This window comes from Mixophyes fleayi, chromosome 1 (genome assembly GCF_038048845.1).
Source record: "Mixophyes fleayi isolate aMixFle1 chromosome 1, aMixFle1.hap1, whole genome shotgun sequence".
In the NCBI taxonomy this organism is placed as follows: Eukaryota; Metazoa; Chordata; class Amphibia; order Anura; family Limnodynastidae; genus Mixophyes; species Mixophyes fleayi.
The window spans coordinates 440,527,760-440,546,196 of record NC_134402.1 but is presented as its reverse complement, the minus strand read 5'-3'; the positions used below and the strand labels follow the sequence as shown (position 1 = coordinate 440,546,196).

The following is an 18,437-nucleotide window of genomic DNA, read 5'->3' as shown; positions in this document are numbered from 1 at the left end:
TAGCAAACAGTAGCATGAGAGGGCTGGCTGGAAAATTTTAGCCTGGGGTTCAAGACTCGACTCAGCAGAATATTGGGAACATATCAAAGGAAAAAAAATGCAGGTGGTCCAGTGACCCCGCCCAAGGTAGCCCATTACGGGACCAGCCTAGGGGAAAATGCCCCCCAGCCCAGGCTGCCCCTAAACGGTAGTAAGTGAAATGATCATCAGCCTAACCAGTGCAAGGGTTAGGCTGAGGACAGTACATTTCAGAGAGCATTATCCCTCTGAGCAGTGAGAGTACCTAGGCTGGGGAAGGGTTGGCAGCTTTTGGCCCTCAATTGCTCTGGGCACAATTAGGTGGTATATATTACATGGCTACTAAATAAATAGCCAGTTGTAGTGCACAGCAACAAGCTCCTCTCAGTGCCACCCCTCACCTATATAGTTGGCCAGTGGGCCAGCGGGCACAGTCCCCCTACTCATCAGAGCTTACCGCTGCCTCACTGGCTCCTATTAAATTGATATTCAGGTTACTGGTTCACCTGATAAAATGGCTTCCCCCACGGTGACTGCGATGGGTACACTTTCAGATAAATAATATAATTGTCCCATATTGTGGCACCAGTTATTGAATTAAATCTCCCAACATCCCTGGAAAGTTATCCACCCGTTAGGGCTCACAGACGTTCCATAAAGTCTGCCCCAAATTTCAAATTAAAATAAATACTATAATGAACTATTTAATATATTATTTGTGCCATAGTCTGGGACAATTACAACATTACCAACTTTGCTCTGTAACTCAGTACCAGGAATAATATGTTGTTAAGTGCATGTTTAATTTACGTACGGCGTTAACACTGTACGTACATACTGTTCTATGTACTTGTGCTGCCACTTGGCAAATATGTCAAACTCTCCCTGTAAATGGAAAGCAGGGTCCTTCCTGGCTAAGGTTGGGTCTTTTAGACATAATACAATACACAACACAAAAGAAGGTCAGATCTAAATTAAGGACTATGGTTTTTATTATTAGGAGGGGCAAGCTGTTCTTATCTGATGCCCAGTTTATATCATACGCAAGCACTTGGAATCTATTAGAACAGATATGATCATATATAATCAGGAAAACACACAATGAGTATTCATTATACAGGTTATTTTTGTACATTAGTCTGCTGCAAAACAAAAGGGTGAATTATATTTCTTTAACGTAGCAATCCCCAAAAAGTTTTTTTTGTTTTTTTTAAATAGCAATATAAGTACCATTTAAGCATACAGCTGAATCGTGCATTTCTCTTAGCTATCCTCTTGCAAATCATTATCTCCTTTTCAAAAGCTTTTTGCTAGGAAAACAAAAATGGATGATTGTCACAGTCAGTCTGCTACACAGACACAACCTCACAGCTCTCAGCATGCCATGTGATGGCAGAGGGGGCAGAAGAAGGGGGCACAGAGAGGTGTTCTCAACCTTTTCTGTTCACTACATCATGTGTCAAGTGACTGTGGTTGCCATGGTAGTCCAGAATCATAAATGATTAATAGCTGTGTAAATCAGCATTCTTTTAATAGTCTGCCACATGGAATTCTGTTTAAAAAAAACAACAACACACACCTGATTGCTTCTTTATTCCTGACCTGGCATAACTAAACAGTGTATCAACTTTCTAAAAAAGATAATTTATTGTAGACTTAACCATATGACAAACCGGTAAGCATAGATTAATTAACCAAGGCTGAAATAGCATGCAGGAACTTGTAGTTCCACAATACCCGGAGAGCAACAGGTTGCCTATGTTTACCTTAATGAGAACTCCAGGGGGGGGTATATTTACTAAACTGCGGGTTTGAAAATGTGGAGATGTTCCCTATAGCAGCCAATCAGATTCTAGCTGTCATTTTGTAGAATGTATTAAATAAATGACAGCTAGAATCTGATTGGTTGCTGTAGGCAACATCTCCACTTTTTCAAACCCGCAGTTTAATAGATATACCCCCAGGAAACAAAAATGTATCAAAAGTTTGTCTGTCCATGAAAAACAGGGTAAGCATGGTGAAGCTCTGCTGACCCGGTGGTATTCAGCGAAGGCTGTCATCCAGAGGGAAGCTGGATGATGGCCGTTTATGCAGACTTTATGGCTTTTCCCTGTTTGATAAATAGCCCCCACTAACTAGCACCGTATTGCAAAATATTGGATTCCTGACTGTACTAATACATATTTTTCACATTGCCAGAACCTAATCCGCTACTTCCCTGTGGAACGGCACCTTTATCATATATTGTATGAATGCAGAGCTCCGCGTGACTGAAAGCCATGAATGTTACAACACAGATGTCACATCAATGAGAGTCGGAGTTGAGGGTATTTCTAAGCTACTGTTACCAGTAAAAAGGAGTGGGCAGGTATCAGATGCTATCACAAGATCAAAGGGAGTCATAACAGAAGCCAGACTTATGGTTTGACTCAAAACAGCCATATGTCCTGTCCTGTCTATAACAACCAGCACAATATACAGTCATCTCACACCGTGACCCCGGGAGCATCTGATCTTACAAGCCCATTCTGCTTTCGTGTAAGAACCTTACTGAAATGCTGCGTCTTCATCTAGTTATAAACATATTGCACCAAAACGGCACACTCATTTTATGTTTTATTAACCCTTCTGTTCCAGCATTCAGCTTCATAACATGAAAAAGGCATCAAGTGCACATCATATCTGTGTGATGTGTTCTAAGCCTCGCACTGCGTACAGGGCATCATGGAATGGTTGCTGCTTGGGGGGATTTTTTTTGCAATCAACTTGAAATTCCTGAGCTTTATAACAGTACTGAGCATAAAATAACACGATATCCACTTAAATGTTTACTCAACCTGTTAGATCCTTTCTGTGCTTTTCGGTACCTCTCTGGCCGCTCTTTTAGTGTGTCTGTTTCTGCCCCCCCTTTTCCTCTTTCTGTTGGAGTCCCACAAGGCTCTGTCCTTGGCCCTCTGCTCTTCTCTCTCTACACCACCTCTCTTGGTGAACTCATTCAATCATTTGGCCTCCAACACCTCTATGCTGATGACACACAAATCTATCTTTCCTCCCTTGATCTCTCTCCTGCTGTCCTAACCCAGGTATCTGGGCTGTAACTACATGGATGTCACAGCGCTTCCTGAAACTCAACATTTCCAAAACCGAGCTCATCATCTTTCCTCCTGCCAATGTTGCTATCCCTCCCAATATCTCCCTCTTGCTTAACAACATCATTCTTTCTCCTGACATCCAATCCCGCTGCCTTGGAGACACCATTGACTCAGCCCTCAGCTTTACCCCTTATATCCAGTCCCTCACCAAATCCTGCCAGTTCTGCCTCCATAACAATACAAAAATCCGTCCCTTCCTCTCTCAGGAACCAACCAAAATTCTGGTCCATTCACTCATCATTTCTCGTCTCGACTATTGTAACCTCCTCTTTCTTACTGGTCTTCCTCGCTCTTGCACTTCTGACCTTCAATCCATACAGAATGCTGCGGCTAGGCTCATCTTCCTCTCCCACCGCACCTCTCTGCTGCTCCTCTGCGTAAAGCCCTTCATTGGCTCCCTATCCGTTTCAGAATTCAGTTCAAGCTCCTTACCCTCACTTACAAAGTCCTTACCAACACTTCTCCCCCTTACATCTCTGACCTTGTCTCAAAGTACATACCTACCCGTCCACTCCACTCCACCTCTGACCTCCGACTCAATTCACCCCTCATTACCTCCTCCCTTTCTTCCTTACAAGACTTCTGCCGTGTTGTCCCTAATCTTTGGAACTCCCTACCCCGTCTGACTCGACTCTCCCTCAACCTACAGTCCCTTAAACGCTCACTTAAAACTCACCTTTTCAAGCTCGCCTATCCTACCACCTCTTAATCATTCTATCCATCACCTCCTCTTCCTGGTCTGCCATCTAAATTTTTTTCTCATAGTTGCTCCTACTGTCTCTCACCAGCCCTCCCTTTAGAATGTAAGCCCTCGCGGGCAGGGTCCTCTCTACCTATTGTCCCACGTCTGTCTCCTGTCCCTCGTACGTCCCGTCACGTCTTTTACTGCACTCTGTGAGAGTCCCCATAGCACTACTCACACTCATCTGTGCTGCTGACATGTATCTATTTGTTACTTGCTTCTGTATCCGGCGCTACGGAATCTGTGGCGCCTTATAAATAAATAATAATAATAATAATAATAACAATAATAATATGGCCATTTTATCATCAGGCAAGTCGTCTTTAGGTGAAAAATGTTTCGATCCATGTCGATCTATTTATCAATATATGGTGATAGAAAACCAGCCCCTATAATTTATCACCTGGACCATACTGGGCCGATACATGCGTTTTCACCAGAGATGGGGCTTTTCCCCTATAATAAATAGACCAGTGCACAAGTCACTGCAAAAAAACTCTGCCCTATTTGAATATCGGTAAAGTCTATTCATTCCACAGCTATACGCAGACTTCAGAGGGCCTCATTTACAAAGCAGGTGCGCCAAGACTTCCGCCAGAGCAGACATTTGCAGTGGCTGGTGGGAGGAACTGGGAGGAGTAAGAAAGTTCCTGGTAATGTAGAGAGTAGGCGCACTGTGCTAATGAAACTTTAATTTGCAGAACGAGAGCACTGAAATTAAGCAAAGTGTCGGAGAAGGTGCGTATTTAGAGGCGTTCCCTGCTGTACCGAGGGGTGCATGTCCGTTCCCATTCTGCAAAACCACTTTGAGCCCAGAGATTGGGTCTCGTAATTATTAATTATTCTCTATGTACAGCAATATGTAATATATACGTAACCGATAACATATAAAAAAATAATAATAAATCCTTATAATAGAACACACTTTGCCCCTTCCAGTTGCACTTTTGCATATTCCTAGGTGAACAAAGATTCAACCACACAAAAGTGCCAGATGTAATAAAGACTATCCTGATGTCACTTCACTTACTTAAGTCAAAAATGTGGCTAAACCAAGTAGTATTTCAGCAAAATTAATAGGGACGCTACGAATCAGGTCATTTTGGCCCAGCCACCCGGCAGAATGATGGGGTAGGGCACAATTCACTACAAATCACGTCACCGAAGCCACCATCCCTCCTAGTTCACTATGAAGTGAGCAGGATGTGGGAGACCTACCGGGAATTCGGGAGAGTGGGCAAGTATGAATTCATACATCCAACTTGTTTTCTATTTGATATGAAATTAATCCCCTTCAAATTACTTCCACTATTTTATTCAAGTCCAACATATTAACTACATGACCTATAGCACTCTTAGCACGACAATGTACTACAAAGATGATCATCTAACTGTTCATTAGACCCAAACAACTTACGGGCTAGTCTGCTGTGGAGATTCACAAGCTACGCTAAGAAATACTACCCGTCATTGCCACGCGTACTGCGCTGCGCACTCCCTGTACGGACAGACTGTTATCTGCAACATATTTATACAACAAACATTTTTCGCTTGCTGTTTTAAATAATGAGGAGGGGAAACACTTAGGAATGGTTATGACCCATTTTGTTAATAATTAAAAAATAAAAACAACAGCAACAAAACACTGAATGAAAATAAATGTGACCTTAGCCATCTATAATGTACGTGTCTTTATATCACCAATATAAATGGCCCCCACAGGTTACAAGCAGCCTTCACCTACACACACAGTGGAAGCAGCCATTTTGTGGGTTCTAAACAAGTAGCCTATCAAATCGCTAGGAAATGGTGACATCATTGAGGTTTCACAAAATGGCTGCCTACACTGTGGCTCAATGATGTCACTGGCTCCTTGTGAATGGATATTCTGTATACCCATTAATACTGCATACCTTCCAACAGTCCCGACTTTGGTGGGACATCCCGATTCGCAGGCTGCAAAAGGGGTGAGGTTTAATTAAAAGTGGATGGGGCTTCACATAAATTTGTGGCCGGAGTTTGTTCAGAACAGGGTGTGGCCTATTTTGTCTAAATTTTGTGACACTAAATGTTATGAGGTAAAATATTGGTTGATCTTACAAAGTGGCCGCCTCCACTGTGTGGATAGATTTGAACATCAGCATCACATTGCAAGAGATACATTTACACAGCATTACATCAGGCCTCAGGATTTTAATGTGGCCGTTATACATTTGGCATAGCGAGCGAGACACGCGTTCATACTTACTCGTGACGGGCTTGGGTGCGCGCTACTCCCCCAGGACCCTGAGTTACTTCTGTCTTCTACATCTAAAAGGAGTAAAAAGAAAAGAAAAGCTCTTTAGATTATCTGAATAATGATTTTATTTCAATATGCATTTTAAATTAAAGCTTCAAACTAATCTGCTGTCGGGATTAATTAAGAATCCCAAATAGCATTGCTATATTGATAGCAGACATCTGACCCACCTACTTAAATTAACTCATCAAAATTCACTGCTGAATTCAACAGCGCCCCAAAGAACCCAGAAAGTTCAGCAACAAGCTGCTTTAAATCCTCTAAGTCTTAAAAATATGTTGTATAAAAAGTTGAGGTAAAAGTTTGAGAAGTGAAATGTAGTTGTTTCAAGGACAGTAGGAATTACACATTTTCTTATGAAGCACAAACAGAAAAAATATTTAAGTACGTCAATGCCCTACACTGGTTTCTATGGTCGATTTAAAGTAAGAATGACCCCTCTTCCACTACTAGTAGAATAAGTACAGTAGAGCATGGTTGGGTCCAATTTGAGAACCACGCCAGTTTGAGAGCTACTCACTCCCGACAGCGATTGTAACTCGTTCATCCATTCTGCATTGATAACTGTTCTGTTTAGTCAAAATTCTCCAGGCTTTTATGTCTGGAGAAGCAACAATTACTGTCACTTTACTGAATAAGAAGCTCACGAAACCTAAATTGTGCCTCAGATGGGTAATATGACATTGAAAGACCACAGCTGACACAATTTACCATTTTTATCATATTATTTCAATTCGGCAGAAGGGGAACTTTTCGCTCATGTGAAAATACTGCACCATTTTTGTAGCTAAAATTCAAATTCAATGAAATTGACACCATAGAGGTTAATGGTATAAAACACACTCTTTTCATTCTCCACCATAGTAAAATGAGGAATACTTATCTCTTTGTAATCCACTGTGAAATTACCCACCCCCAATAAAAGCCAACGTAACTGGTCACCAGGGACGCCTGCCGCTGAATATGTGACCTGAATTGACCAGGAGCTCCCATAGCCGCAAGCCAATCATAAACGGATAGCGTGGGAAAATGCTTGTGATTGGCTGAGTGGCCAATGGGACTCTCTTCCCTCCAGATCCACAGTCATGCACTCGCAGGGTGTAGCTGTGTCACTTTTTGTGGCTTTTTTTCCACTTTGGATTATAAAGACAGAAGTATTTCCCATTGGATTCAACGGATCAAGAACAAAGAAAGATTTATTTTATGATGGTGAACAAGGGTTTGGGGAGTGTTTTTATTCATTTAAACTTTATTTGAAAATGTGTTTGTTTTTTTTAACAATTACGTCGGTCCAACATACAGTGGTTGCAAGGTTGTGTTTGCCTAAACCTTTTCATTACCATGGTCCCCAGACCCTAGGCGGGCCAGGAAGGGCCCTAACACTTTTTAGCACAGGGTTCTCTGGGAGAAGCAACATGTTGAGTTTTGCTCTCTCCATCCAGAGATTTCATTCCTGCGCTGACCATCTAACGCTTGTTGTCACTATGAAGTGGGACCCCATGAAAATGCGAAATTTATGTTGCTTGAAAGCAAAAATTTCAAAATAAAAGTGTCAATATGCCAAAGACACAAATCTCCAGGTTGGCAGGGATACCTGGCACCTGACCATTACTGTTTTCAACAATTGGGTGAATCTCAATGTTACGCTCCAAGTGATGCAAACACTCAAAACAACATGGCTGCCTCCTGCATTGTGTGACGGTGACAAGGTTGCCCTCTATATTGTGTGGCGGTCACATGGGTACTGTGTATTGTGTGGTGGTCACAGGAGTGATGTGTATTGTGTGGCGGTCACAAGAGTGCTGTGTATTGTGTGGTGGTTACAAGAGTTCTGTGTGGTCTGCTGCTGCTGCTGTAGCACTTCCACTTCAGACTGTCTAGTTGCTGGTGATGTTTTAAAATCCTATCATGTCCATGAGATTACCACAATATAAACCATATTTTTTTCTGTTTCAAATCAACATATTAATTATAATGTAATTACAAATCTTATTTTCCTGCCCTACTTCAAATAAATGATAGTATTCCGAGCCTTTATTTCGCCTAAGGTACCCACATCCAGAAAATATTATCTATGTTAAAATAAAGTGGCAACCAATGGCATGGTAATGATCGGGTATCTGGGTACTGTAATACACAATTTTAAACTAAAGGGCCAATTTCTTGCTGCTGTTTCTAGTGAACTCCTCAATTCAGAATTCAGCCCACAAATAATGGGGCACACGCCAGAGACTGCAAACTAAATGCAAAAAAGAAGGAGCAGAACTAACTTTAATAAAGTATAAATACATATTATTTTTCTCTAATTAAATACAATACAACTAGATTTAATTTTGATAACCGTTCACTCAAAACTTTGAGGCAAAATGACTGCAAAAAAAACAGCATAACATTAATGGAGAGTCAATATATTTTTGGACCCCAAATTAATTAAAGTCTACACAATGAATACTCAAAAGTGAGCAGAACCAATATTCATGACAATGTAAACTGACATAATAGGCGGAATAATGGTTAAACACAAAAATTGACTGCATACAGGTGGCAGGAACACTATACGACGAACGCTAAATTCTTGTAATGAGGGAATTGTCTGGGGCATGAGTTCAATGTCATAAATAAATTAATAAACCAACAAACAGTGAAGACATCCTGCTGCTCTTTCTATTCTACGCTCTAATTGAACAGTTCGAAAAGGCTGCAAGTCTACTGAGCGTAATTGTGGGGATTGAAAGCACAGACAGAAAGGAAAGAAAAAAAAAAACCTGAAGTGCCAACAAAATCAAACATAATATAATTACTTCAAACTGACTGGAGCAATTACGTCTTCAGAAAAGGCAAAAAGGTCTGCAAGGCGAGCTATTGCTTCACCACATTACTGGAGGGAGACGACGTGAGTGACCTCAGAGCTAATGGCATGCCAATGCATTCAGCTGGTTAACACCCTAACAGCCAGTGTGATCCCAAGAGGCTCCTAACACTGTAATTAGCAAAATAGGATTGTAATGGCTTTAATAATCAATAACTGATTTTATATATATATATATATATATATATATATATATATATATATATATATAATATAAATGTCTAGTGGCGTGTGTTAGTCTGTCTGTGTGTGAAAAAAATAAAACCAAGCTGCAGCGCCACCTGCTGGGCGGAGTTATACACTGACCTACTAAATTCTTAGTGTGTGTGGGAAAAAAAAATCAGAAAGGGCTGAAATTTGGTATACTAAGATGTTTTTAATTTGTTAATTGTTAAAAGTGTTTATAAAGATTTAAAAAATATATATATATATATTTCTTGAAGGAGAAGTGACAGTGGGGAGTGGTTGGTGGTTGAGGCCTGGGCTATGGCCCAAATGCATGACAAGAAACTTTTTAACACCTTAAGTAGCTTGATTTGACTAGAATGCATGAGTATCATGCACGGGTTAACTTGTATATATATATATATATATATATATATATATATATATATATACACACATTTTTTTAGAATTGAGCCAGACAACTTTAATTGGCAGCCCCGCCATCAACAGCTATTTATATAGTGCCACTAATTCCGCAGCGCTGTACAGAGAACTCAATTACATCAGTCCCTGCCCCATTGGAGCTTACAATCTAAATTTCCTAACATACACACACAGGGACAGAGACTAGGGTCAATTTCATAGCAGTCAATGTTTTTGGAGTGTGGGAGGACACCGGAACACCCGGAGGAAACCCAAGCAAACACGGGGAGAACATACAAATTCCACACAGATAAGGCCATGGTCAATTATACTTATGACTCCAGTGCTGTGAGACAGAAGTGATAACCACTGAGCCACTGTGCTGCCCAACGATCAATCAAACTTTACTAAAACAATTAGATCAATATTTCTTATCATGAGGCAAAAACAAAGACTTTCTTTCCACCCTTACTGCAGCAACAGAAAATATCACAGGAGCGACTGAGTGATCAATAGCTATAGGAGGATTGCATGTGATCGCCGTTATCCTTCTTGATCATCAGCATCTATTTATGAGATGTCATTGATTCCGTAGCACAGGATAATCATCTTACAGATAGGACATACATGAATATAATAAACAGACTAACAGATACACAAATATAATTAAGCATAACAGCACATACATGGATGGTCAGGAAACAGCAATTACAGCCAAAAAGGAATACATATATGAATTACATGGCCGTGAGTAAACAAACAGCAGAAGATTCAGCTTAAGACATGATATCAGGGTCGTACGATGTGACCGAACATGAGAGAGAGGGTAGAGAGGACCCTGTACCTGCTTAAATTCTAAAAGGGGGAGAAACAATAGGTACAAATAGGACACAAGTAGAAGTGGTGGACTGAGGAAGTAGAGGAGAGAACATGAGGGTCTAGGAGGGGTTAGGGTAGACAGCATGACGAGGTGAGTATTGAAAGGGGCATTTGAATGACTGTAGGTTGGGGAAGAGTCTGATAGGCAAAAACTTCCATAGGTGGCAAGTAGCCCAGGAGAAGTCTTGGAGACTTAGCATCCTGTACAAAACACTGGGATATTATGGGATAATGCTCCCCCTACTGTCACATATAAAGACACTAGAAGTCATTGAGGCATTTGTAACCATAGAAGAACAAAGCTGGTGAGTAAATGCTTAGAGGGGTTCAAGAACTCTGAGTTACAGCTGGCTTGGCATGAACTACCACTAGTTGTCCCTATAGGACAGCACTATGGACAGGGCCGGATTAAGGGAATGGATGCCCCTGGGCTAAGGGGGCCTCCATTCCCCCGTGAGGGCCCCCACCCCCCGTGATCCGAGCTGCCCGTCCTCCCCCCCCCGGCCCTTACCTCCTTCTCCGTGGCGCTGTACGCTCTTTACTGAGGAGATCTCGTGAGAGTGAGACTCACGAGATCTCCTCAGTAAGGAGACTACAAAGCGCCGGAGAAGGACCGCAGTGAAAGTGCTCAGCAGCACTGATCGCACCGGGGGCGCCCCCAACCGATCAATACTGCTGCTGAGCACTTTCAAGGGCCCCCTGGATGCCATAGGCCCCTGGGCTGCAGCCCAGTTAGCCCTATGGTTAATCCGGCCCTGACTATGGACCTACTAGCAATAGTAGACCTCAGTGCAGCCACTGAATCTACAACTGGAGCTTCTTTAGGCCAGAACAAGTAACTTAGCTTCCAGCCTGTGTTACACCTGGCAGGAACTGGTCATGTTCTTTGGCAGATTCTGAGGCTCTCTATATCACTCGAGTCCTATCTGATACCTGTGAGTGAACATTTGGGTCTTTGGAGGCCCCAGCCCTAGTACCATGCTGGAGGCCAGCTATCCTAAAACTAAATCATAACTCAACACATCATCAAGACAGAGGAGACATCGAAGACTATATCAAGCCGGAAACAGACACCATTCTCTGACTGCTGCTTACCGGGCTGCCCACTCCCACCCTGACCCCTGCACAGATGGAGCAGTTTACCCTGTTTTAGGCACTCAAATCAACAAGCAAAATCAAGATATCAAGTGGGCACAGACATGCAAGAATGGCTAAAGATTGGATGATGGACATGAGGGGGCCTTGAATAACATATATGTATATAAAGCCTACCAAGATGAATGTTCCAATATGCTATACCCTGATGAGTTGATCTCGTTGTGGCCCTAAAAAAAACCACCATAACCTGATCTAGAGCCAACCCAATAGCCTCCAGTCTCTTGGAAGTTGCCTCCAACAGGGGTGCCCTTCTGCTATGAAGAACTGAATTTTACCACCCATTCACTTGGAATAATTATGCTTAGTAATCCTTAAAAGTTTTGTTAACCTCTAGTAGAGCCTAGGAATGTTCAAATTGCCCTAAATAAAGCAGTTTGGAAAGCGGGGTACTGGTTTGGACATTCCTGCATTATGTATTATGCACCCATGGTACCATGGGTGCCGAAGGATGGGTCGGAGAAACAAGGTCAGCAGGCTGTGGAAGCAGTTACATCAAGTAAGCTTTAATTTATTCTTTAAAAATGATATCTTGTATTTTTAGTATGTATTGCAGTGAATATTACATTCCTTGGCAGAGGAGGAAGCCACATAAAATATGAGCGAGAGAGAGAGGGGGCGATAATGGAAAATAAACCTTGCTGCACGTGGTGTTTCACTGACTACACAGAACTTGGCATTTTATGAACTGGACAGCGATCTCTCAGTGCACTTCTGTTTATGTGCAGTGACGCAACACATGTACACTCTGTTCCTTCTGCTGAAAACAACCAAGCACTGTGGAATAACACCAGGACTACCACACATGTCGTACGGTCCTTAAAATAATACATCTGTGAACTAACATAGACGTTCAACATCTGAAACAGCAATATTTCCACACACCAAGACGGAACGGATTTCTGAAACACGATTGGTTGTAATCTGTGCACTCGGGTGTAAATGATAGATGGAAGAAATGGCCCAGCACAATGTGGCACAGAACATTTCATATCGGTTCATTTTGCTACTTTTAGGTAGACCTGTCACCTACACACATCTACAGAGTGAATATGAACAGAATACATGTTACATTTACAGCAGTATATTCTGCATTCATATTAAGCTGGAATGGTGTAAAGAGTCTGAGTATTGAGATGTCAACCCATAAAAGTATTTTCCACCCCAGATGTCAGAATGGCCTGGGTTTTATTCCCAGGAGCATTGACAGGAGAATTTTTTAAATTGGACTCATTCCGCTCCTGGGAATCGGACATCATCATCATCATTTATTTATATAGCGCCACTAATTCCGGAGCGCTGTACAGAGAACTCAATCACATCAGTCCCTGCCCCATTGGGGCTTACAGTCTAAATTCCCTAACATACACACACAAACTAGGGTCAATTTGTTAGCAGCCAATTAACCTACCAGTATGTTTTTGGGAGTGTGGGAGGAAACCGGAGCACCCGGAGGAAACCCACGCAAACACAGGGAGAACATACAAACTCCACACAGATAAGGCCATGATCGGGTATTGAACTCATGACCCCAGTACTGTGAGGCAGAAGTGCTAACCACTAAGCCACCATACTGCCCAACAATCAAATTTTCACTGCAAAGTCACAGATTTACGGCGACTTGCAGAAATCGCTTTCTTACATTTACCCCTGGGGTGTAAGGAGATTGTAGTAAAACACCCTATGGGTGGCTGTCTCCTTCCCTTGACCATCCCAAGGACTAGAAGAATCACACCCATAATGGATCTGAGAGATTTTCCATCATCACTCTGTAGGGAGTCCTACAGCTTTCTAATGCAGCCTCCTGATTGGCTCTGAATTATGTTTAGCATCACAGGAACCACGGCCCAAGCCATCAGCTGATTGAAAGAATCTCTAAGGCATTACAGCAAGAAATACAAGACATAAAGGATTTTCACAAAGAATGGTGTGTGTGTGCAATCAGTCTGAACTGTCTGAAGTCAGGTGGACTTATCAGACGGGGGGCTACACAGCTAGAATATGTAGAATAAAGCTGCCTGCACGTGCATGAAATAATATAATTAATGTATTAATTAATACATTAATTAATACATTAATTGCATTAATCAATAATAAATTGATTATCTCATTACAATGGAACCTGTCAAGGGGTGGGATATATTAGGCAAGTGAACAGTCAGTTCTTGAAGTTGATGTGTTGGAAGGAGGAAAAATGGGCAAGAGTAAGAATCTGAACGACTCTGACAAGGGCCAAATTGTGATGTCAGACAACTGGGTCAGATCATCTCCAAAACGGCAGGTCTTGTGGGGTGTTCCTGGTGTGTAGTGGTTAGTACCTACCAAAAGTGGTCCAAGGAAGGACAACCGTTGAAACGGCAACATGATCACGTGCGCCCAAGGCTCTTAGATGTACATGGGGAACGAAGGCTGGCCTGTCTGGTCCAATCCCACAGAAGAGCTACTGTAGCAGAAATTGCTGAAGAAGTTAATCTTGGTTATGATAGAAAGATGTCAGAACACACAGTGCATCACAACTTGCTGCGTATGGGGCTGCATAGCCGCAGAATGATCAGAGTGCCCATGCTGACCACTGTCCACCCCCCGAAAACGCCTACAAAGGGCACGCGAGCGCCAGAACTGGACCATGGAGCAATGGATGTAGGTGGCCTGGTCTGATGAATCAACTAGCTTTTGTTACGGCTACCAGCAATTATCATAAGCCTACAGAACTATTAGCAGAGGTCTTCACCTGTAGCAGCCGCCTTTCCCGTAGAGCTAGATATGCTCACTGGTATTCAGATGCCCCCTGGTCTTAAACTCAATGTAGTGCACACTTACACGTAATGCTGCAGCACGGAAATAGAAGGTGATGACAATAGGTAACGATGGTCAGGAACCAGCCAGCGTCCAAGGACAAGAGAAGTCAGCGAGGCCAGGTTCAGGCAGAGGTCGGGGCCGGCAGCGAACAAGAGTATCCGAGTCACAAGCAAAGGTGAGGATCACGAGCAAATATCCGAAGTCCAGGAAACAAGTCGAAGGTCAAACACAGGAAGCAATCCAGAGATAAGCACAACAGGACAAGAGCAGGTCAGCATCCGGGAACTGAACGCTATAACCGGCAGGAAGGCTAAGTCCTACCTGCCTTAAGTAGTCATGCTGCCCAATGAGGATGCAGGATCCCAGCTGTTGCCCAGGCAACCGGGACAAGGAGGCGGAAGTGACGCTCTGATCGTCATGAAGACAGCCTGGACAGCCCATAAGAAACCACGGCTCTAATCCAGCTCCCCTACAAGCAACAATTCCTTCCCGGCATCAGAAGCAGTGGAACGCGTGTGCGTTCTGGGGTAAATGCATGGTCCTCTAAGGAACCCACAGACCGCAAGTGCAAATACTAGTTAACCACTGTGTTTGACATGTGGTGCCACTGGTATTTAACCCAGTGCAATATATCTATATAGATATATCTATATAGATATAAATATATATACATGCATTTGGCTTTTCATGCATTTGCAAATATGTGTAACAGAATATTTTCAGTAATGTGCCAACCACACCCCTACTTTAGGTTGGCCACACCCACTCAGCAAATGTCACTCCCACTTAGATGGGGGGCGCCGGTGCCCTGTCTCGCCCAGAGCACTAAAATGTCTAGTTATGGCACTGGCACCACCTACCTAAACATTGTTGCAGACCAAGTACACCCCTTCATGAACATGGCATTCCCTGATGTCAGTGGCCTTTCTCAGCAGCATAATCCCCCCTGCTACACTGCAGACATTGTTCAGGAATGATTTGAGGAACATGACAAAGAGTTCAAGGTGTTGACTTGGCCTCCAAATTCCACAGATCTCAATCCGATTGAGCATCTCTGGGATGTGCTGAAAAAACAAGTTTAAGCCATGGAGACCCCACCTCGCAACTTCCAGGACTTAAAGGATCTGCTGCTAACGTCTTGGTACCAGATACTACAGGACACCTTCAGAGGTCTTGTGGAGTCCATGCCTCGACATGTCAGAGCTATTTTGGTGGCACGAGGTGGCCCTACACAATATTAGGCAGGTGGTTTTTAATGTTGTGGCTGATCGGTACATGTATGTATAGATATATATATAACAAGCACTAATAATTAAGCAACTATGTGCGTCATGTTTAAGGCTACGTACACACTAGCGTTTGCCATGCATTCTTGCATTACAATGCAAGTAGAGACACATATAAGCTGCTGATGTGTATTTAATGTATTTAAAAGTGTACGCAAACTGCCAAAATCAGTAAACGCTTCTTAAAACACATTGCAATGTACATTGCACTAACACTGAAATAAATGTAAGTTGTCAACCGTATTGACGCATCAGATGGAGCAAGCAATGCCAGTTAAACGCAAGTAAAAACGCAAATATGTACCATCTCATTTGGTAGAATTATTTTTTTTATTTTCAGTCTTTTTTTTATGCTAGTGTGTATTAGAGATACTCACTGACCCCGTGAAGTGGCTTTGGTTTTGGATCTGGATTAGCTTCGTGTTTTGGTTTTGGTTTTAGTTTTGTATTTTTTAGACAAAAAAAAAATAATCCTTAAATATGCTAAAATCACATAATGTTGCTCTTTTTTGTTCCTACATTATTATTAACCTCAATAACACTAATTGCAAGTGATTTGCAGTCAATTTTGACCACCTCACAGGTCACCTTATTATTTTCATACACTTTCCGACAAATACTGCAGCGACCTGGCTGGATGGTAAGCGACAGAGCAATGACACAAACACAGGGCAGTTCCTAGCACATCTAGGACACATTGGCACACAGCAGTGGCAGAAAAGAAAAATGCGGGTCTGCCCCATACTTGACAACTCTCCCGGTACATCCGGGAGACTTTCGCATTTCGGGTGAGTCTCACGGACTCCCAGGAGAGTATGGCAATATCCCGCATCTGCAGAATTAGGGTTAAAATGCCGCGATTCCCAGATTCCCGCCCCCTGCTGTAAAATGACGCATTTGCGTCATTGCATCACAGGGGGCGGGTCCAAAATGACACGATTTCAGAGTCCACCTCCCCCACGGCAGCTCCCGGAAGGCATTCACAAAAAGCTGGCAAGTACGGTCTGACCTCCCTCGTTCCGTGATTTTGGATTTTGGATTTTAAAAAGGAATCCAAAACTCGTGAGAGCCGTGATCTGACGACGTAACGATGACATTTTGCCTCATTTTTGATTCTAAGGTCGCGCGACAGTACCAAGTCGGCTCGCGCTCCTAAGTTCGGGTGTGTTCGGTTCTCAAGGAACCGAGCCCGCCCATCTCTAGTGTCTATGTAGCCTAATTAACTGTCATTGGTTCATAGTGATTTGATAGGGTGCACTGTTATCCAACAAAATGGCTGCCACAACGTTCAGGAACACAGATAGCAAAAGGTCTGAAAACCAATCAGTCAGGAAAACCTACAGAACTATTAGCAGAGGTCTGAAAACCAATCAGTCAGGAAATATAAACTGTTAGAACCTGAGATTCACCTAAAAACCCAGAAGTCTGGGTTGAAGCCTCACAATTTCCAAGCACATGGGGCTATTTGAGATTTCACATGCAGAACAATTGAGGTAATTTTCATATGCTCTTCAAAGAGTAAACGTATGACGAAGTGAGTAATATAATCAAGGTTATAATTATTATTATAATTATCTACTCAATGAAGCCTTAATGTGATACAGATTTGATCAGAGGTAGGCAACCAGTTTTCATCCAGCTTTTGTGGAACTACAAACTCCTGCATGCTCTTCCTGCCAAGCCAGAAAAGCTGAAGTGTCACAAGGCTGCCTGGGTCTGGTCTACATGATAATATCAATCTCATTCACTCTCCGCCAGAGGTCGCGCATATTCGTTTTTATGTATTAAGACAGTAAATGTGCAAACCTCATTCTATTAGTCTGTGCAGCATCAGTGAGTAGCCTTAATTAACAGTGACAGATAAAGCCATCTCTATGTCAGTAATGGAATTAAAGAAGGTTGACATAGCACAGGGAAATGATACATACATTACTGTCTAATTGGGAGCTTCACTTTCATTACTCTTTAAAGCAACCTTTACAACGCTGCACAAACATCCCAAAAACCTTTTCTAAAACAGAGCGATAGTAAAGTATTAATATTTCGCTGAAAGCAGTTTTCATTTGTTAGATAATAAGCTCCTTGGGACAGTATTCTATTTCCTCAAGTATTTTTTGCACATGCTATAAACTCCTGTTTTGTAAATGTGCTGGAAAAGCTGCATTATAAATACATGGATGTGTAGTTTTATGTTTTTCAGAAAATAATAAAAACATAATAATAATAAAAGTAATAATAACAATACTCAAAAATCAACATTTTTTTTCCCATTTAAAAGCAGAGCTGTAGAAATCCCAGTTGGTAAGTAACGCCCATTCTGGTGGCTTCTTGCAGGTGACATCAGACGGGGAAGTATCTTGTGTATTGATGACTGGTGTAATTATTGTCGTCGGGCCATAGGATGTGGTGTAATGATTTTTGTGGAGGCTACAGGCTGGTAGGCAGTGTTCAAAGTGTAAATTTAGTAGTGATGTTACAGAAAAGGTCATTGAGTGTCCAGGGGCCACCTAGCCCCCCACGCTTTAGGTAATTTAATAGGTTTAAATTAATTTTAGCCCTAAAATGTATTTTTTTAATACTATTCTGTAGAATACAATGATACAGTGATGTAAAGATATCCACTCTGTGTCCTCTACTTCTCCCATGTCTC

At 42.3% G+C, this 18,437-nt stretch overlaps 1 protein-coding gene across 16 annotated transcripts in view; it reads right to left on the bottom strand.

The window, feature by feature from the left end:
* Positions 1-18,437, bottom strand: part of TCF4 (transcription factor 4) — a 318,760-nt gene that overhangs the window by 215,622 nt on the left and 84,701 nt on the right. For all 16 annotated transcript variants that reach the window (XM_075185214.1, XM_075185193.1, XM_075185148.1 and 13 more), the window contains exon 3: positions 6,161-6,222. In XM_075185214.1, coding sequence (XP_075041315.1) covers positions 6,161-6,222 — 62 coding nt within the window. The remainder of the gene's footprint in view (positions 1-6,160; positions 6,223-18,437) is intronic.